Here is a 4,901-nt window from a genome sequence, read left to right on the forward strand (position 1 = left end):
ACTAGTCAGCACTTAGAACACGTGCCTCCTCTCCCTAGAAAACCACCCTCCCTTCCCTAAAGCACTTGGGCTCCCTAAGCCCTGACAGCCCCGAACCAAAGTTTCAACTAAGACCCTCCTCTATAATTCAGCAGTCACACCTAGTAAATTGGGAATTGGGTTCCTTAAAACTCCAATTTACATCTATGCACTTATTTCCACAACTGGATATGGGGAGACAGACCTCTTAGTCACCTTTTCCAGATCTTAAGATTAATTAAAAACTACATAAAGTGCTTTTAGGTCCTTAGAGATAGACATAAATAAGTGGTTCATGATCAAGAACGATAAATACATAGGTAAAAATAGTTCTAGCTAGATGACCTTATGGCTCAAAGATAGGCAGGCAGGGCAGTCCTTCCCTATTACATTCTTAGTCATTTTATTCATGCCTATTTTCATCTACAGTCCACAGATTAAAGGTCGTGTTCTGCAGATGAAGCTTTCAAATGACCCTAGGTTTACTATAGAAGCTGCCTTCAGTTTACCAGTAGCTTTTACATAACTCTTTGATGTTGAACAGAGCCCATCTTTCTGTAATTCTAAATGAGCATTTTCTAATGCAAAGAAGCGGAGACAAAGTCACATAATTTGTTGTCCCACCTTTGAAAATTCCTAAAGGGACTTTTACAACATTCCCCCCAAATATAGGATAAAACAACAACTGAAAAGGTACCAATCCAAGGAAAAGGGACTCTTGCCACCACATGACTGTTACGGTCCTGGCACCCACTGTACTACCACCTCCCAAGAATAAAATTCATTAAGGATGAAAGTCTCTGGACAACTGGGCGGGGTGTGGTGGGGTGCGGTTTACTTAGGGTTCATAGTGCCAAAAACTAGGTCTAGTAAGCGTTCAGGAATGGTGGGATAAGGATGTAGGAAATGATATAACTATCTGTAGATGGAGAACAAGCAGCAAGTATTTCAAGGAAGGACAGAAAATAAAGTTAAGTCTAATAAAATATCAAGTCTGAAATCCAAAGAGATGCCAATACAAAAATCTGAAACAAAGTGTGGGAATCATTAACAAATGAAATAAGTATTTGTTTTATTGATATACTAGGCTTAGACCTGTGTTTAACAAGCAAGCCTAATAATAGCACCATGGTTAGACTATAAGCCTGCTTTTCCAAGCCATCATTTTACAATTTATTAAGCAAACAAGGGATCAAATGTCTCTCATCCACTGATGTGATCTTTTTATATACATACTGTTAGTAAGTCCCATTTGGAACAGCTGAAAATCTTCTAGCAAAAGTTTTGAAGATGAGCTCATAAACTCAATTTAAATTTCACCAGTTAAATTAGGTCAAATGGAAGGAACTCAAATGAGTAGCTGCCCAATCAGAGCCCATTATTTTTTTAAGTTATCAACCCATACACGCCCCCTGCCCCCAAACTTCAAACTTCACCTTGACTCAATTATTGTAAACCCACATGTAATGAAGTTAAAGGATGAATTTCCATTCATCAACTTCTCAATCCCAGGTTTAAAACAAAACAAAACACCCAAAACCACTAAAGAATACTTACCAGATAAGAAAATTAAAAAGTCTGCATAGTTATGAATTGGAATTGTTCCACTACAACCAAGTTGCATACAATTACATCAATTGGTTCCGTATACAATCTAGAACTGACCAGGACAAAATTTAGAAAAGCTGTAAGAAATAGATTCCTAACTACAGAAGTGTAAATTTCAAACGGGCATGAAAAAAACTAATATATTTTGAGACTCTTCATCCCTTTACATTTCAAAGAAATAGACTTTCTGTAAAAATATACACAATTTTTACAGACAAATACATTTACAATTTGTTTTTGCCTTAAAAATTGAGGCTATTCCCACATTTGCAATTGTAATTATTGACCCTAAGTCAAGTATTGTTGGCCATTACTAGGCTAATAAACTAAACCACTCAAACCAAGCCAAAGTAGAACAGGTAAAAACGTCCTGAGCACTTGGACTTTCAAGAAGTATACTTGGGAAAGCTAATTACAGAGAAAAAGCTTTCCTTCACACTGTTGTACAGTACTGCGGCTTCTAGTCATAGTTCTATCACCTGTAGCTTAAATCCATTTCATACAGATCAATGCCATTGTTAGTGCTTCTCTTTTAACACTATATGGGAAGTTAATGAATTCAGTGGACATATTTAATGGACTCTATGACTAGCCTGGCTACTGGCCACTCTCCTGTTCTAGACAAGGAAATTAAGTCTCTTCAACCCTACCAACTTTACTAAATCTAAAAGTCCTCCTCCATGGCCTCCCAAAGTTTGCCTATTGCTGAAACTGAGCTCTGCTTCTTTTAGACAGTGACTCTTCAAGGGGGACTACTTTTCCCATGTATTTATTCCTGTTAGCCATAATCCTCTTGCCACTTGCTTTTCTACGTTGCTAGAGTAGAACTCTCCGAGGTTACAGCCTGGACAGCTCAAAGTCCAACTTCATAAATACATTTGATTTCACAGCAGTCATATGTGGTTTTGGTGCCTGGGGTTGTTTAAAAGTTAATTATTGCACTTAAAAGGCTATCTTATTAGATATGCCAAAACAGCTCCTACTCCAGCAACACCTGCAAAAGCCAGCAGCACATTTCTGATGCCACCTTCTAGGTCCTCTACATGGAAGAACTCCACAAACCCATCCTAGAAAACAAAAAAGAAAAGCACATTTTCAAGTATGGGTTTCCAATGACTTAAAAACACTATCCATAAAGAAAAGATGAATTAAAACAACTAAGGTTCTCCCCAAACATAATGAACCAATTATTTACCCCAGGCTACGAAAGACATTCAATTAAGGGGGGGAGGGGTGGCACATCTCTCAGAAATGTAGTTTACTAACATCCTCAAGTGATTCTTATTTTTTCATAATTTGAATCCAATGAAGCATCCAGCTGAATTACAATACCAAAAGCAAAAGACTCAACAACCAGTAAAACTGGGATTTTTTGATGCAACAATTCAAGACTATCATACCACACTATCTCTGTGAACCCACTACTTACATCAACTTTAGGCAAACAGGTCCTCAGTTAGTGCCTGAAACCCGAGTTGTGCATCATAGAAAGAGTTAAATAGCCCCAGACTTTCCCTATATAATCCTTCATTCCATTTCCACTCGAAGACCCCCTTTCGACCTTAAAACAAACTTACCCAGCCTCTTTGTTTGACTAGCCAGTCTCGTTTCGTCCTTACGAGAACATCTGTGATGCTTTCTGCTAATGGTTCGATGCAGCTTTCTTGGTTTATACTCTTCAAGTGTTTGGCCACAAAGGCACCAAAGGAAATAAGAGTCACAATCCTGCCCCAGTTTGTTACTCCGTCACTGAAAACATGGACAATCACTCGAGACAACGATTTGACATCGTCTTCGTTTTTGATGTCCAGTTTCCGAAGCATGCCTGAGAGGAAGAAAAGCACGCAGGTTCTCACGACCTCCTTTGTCTAAACCAGGACGTGACTTGTCTGCCCACCCACGGCGGGGGAAATCGCTCTCTGGGGTCTATACAACTCAGGACGACCCCGGTGGAAAACTGACATCCCACCCTTTCCGGGCTTTCAACAGAGCTGCCATTTCCAAAAGAATTAAGATGGGCGGAAACAATGACTAATGGCCAGAAAATTCTAGTTTCAGAAATAGATTGCGAAGTCGTTTCAACACGGACTTGTTTTCGGTTACCACCCACCTCTGCTGGGTGAGTCCGGGGCAGGCGAAGCAAGGCAGCGCAGCCGCCGCCACTCCCCGCTTACCTTGGAAGGCTGTCTCGTGGTTGCGCTGTACCCCGTCCCCGACTCGCCGGAGGGTCTCTAACGCCTTCCGGCTGGCCGCCCGAGACCCGCCCAGGGGTTTCGCGTCCTTGGCGCCCGTGGCCTGTTCCCGAAGGTACCGAGAGATAATCTCCAAGGACTGCCGGTACAACTCATCTTCCTCCTCCTCCGCCGGGGGTGGCGTCGAGGGTAGCGAGCCGTCCATGCCGGGGCCACTGCTGGCCTCCCCCACCAACTCCAGCAAAGGCAGGACCGCCGGCCGCTTCCCCAAAGGTTCCGGCTCGTACCCGTCTAGCTCCTCTTCGGGCGACATGATGGCGTCGGCGGCCGGGCCTTCCATCTCTTCAGGCGGCGACGCGCGGCAGGGGGGCGCGAGCAGCAGCAGCCTCGGGGGGGTCGCGCTGACGTTGGGGCCCTCAGCGCCAATGGGTGAGGGCCGCGCGACCCTCCGGGCGTCCGGCGCCAGAGTGGTCGGGGGACTTGCGCCGGCGCTTCCGCCAATCACCGCACCGGCTTCCCCTCCCCCTCCCTCCCGTCTGGTCGTGGCCTCCTTCCCCGAAGCCAAAAGCCGCCCTCCCGAAGAGGAGGCGCCGCCGCTGCCGGCCCCCAGCCCGGCCCCCCCACAGTAGAGGTTGAGTCCGATTACTGCGTTTCTCTTGAGGCCGAACATCGCAAGCTCCTGCCGCCGCCGCCTCCTGAGTGAGAAAAATGGGGATGGCCCCGATTCCTCAGTTGAAGGAAGCGGAAGTAAGGACTGTGAGAGGAGCTTCTATATCATGGTTTTAGGGCCAGTCCTACCCGGTGGCGTCAGCAAGTCTTTAAAAAAAAAAAAAAACAACAACCATAGTCCCATAAAAGGGGAGAGGGGCGGAAGCTTCCGGAGGGTTGCGCACGGCACCTCACCGGCCGGTAGAGGTAGAGGCGGGGCTTCAGGGCGGGGCGGGGCCTTCCGGCGCTCGAGGGGAGCGCGGTCAGTTACGTAAGGGCGGCTCGGGCGCTTGGGCTGGTGGGCTTCCGCTCTTCCGCTCTTCCTCTGGGCCGGACCGCGCGTGCTCCTGGCTGTCTCGCTGCCTCCCAGATCCC

The 4,901-nt window shown here is 45.8% G+C and overlaps 1 protein-coding gene across 1 annotated transcript; it reads right to left on the minus strand.

Annotated features, from left to right (window-relative positions):
- Positions 1-1,073: 1,073 nt before the first annotated feature.
- Positions 1,074-4,603, minus strand: MCL1 (MCL1 apoptosis regulator, BCL2 family member). The gene is made up of 3 exons (XM_055312502.1): positions 3,801-4,603; positions 3,204-3,451; positions 1,074-2,693 (listed from the first exon to the last, which is right to left on the minus strand). Exons 1-3 carry the CDS (start codon positions 4,486-4,488, stop codon positions 2,577-2,579), a joined length of 1,053 nt encoding a protein of 350 aa, XP_055168477.1. The 5' UTR covers positions 4,489-4,603; the 3' UTR covers positions 1,074-2,576.
- Positions 4,604-4,901: the final 298 nt, after the last annotated feature.

Source organism: Nyctereutes procyonoides, unplaced genomic scaffold, assembly GCF_905146905.1.
Source record: "Nyctereutes procyonoides isolate TBG_1078 unplaced genomic scaffold, NYPRO_anot_genome, whole genome shotgun sequence".
NCBI classification, from domain to species: domain Eukaryota; kingdom Metazoa; phylum Chordata; class Mammalia; order Carnivora; family Canidae; genus Nyctereutes; species Nyctereutes procyonoides.

Bases quoted from the DNA above. Each gene is read 5' to 3' on its own strand.
- MCL1 (XM_055312502.1), bottom strand. From the start codon at position 4,488: ATGTTCGGCCTCAAGAGAAACGCAGTAATCGGACTCAACCTCTACTGT. The intron at 3,452-3,800 runs GTAAGCGGGGAG...TCTTCCTCTCAG, and splicing joins CCACGAGACAGCCTTCCAAG to GCATGCTTCGGAAACTGGAC. The intron at 2,694-3,203 runs GTAAGTTTGTTT...TTTGTTTTCTAG, and splicing joins TAGTCAAACAAAGAGGCTGG to GATGGGTTTGTGGAGTTCTT.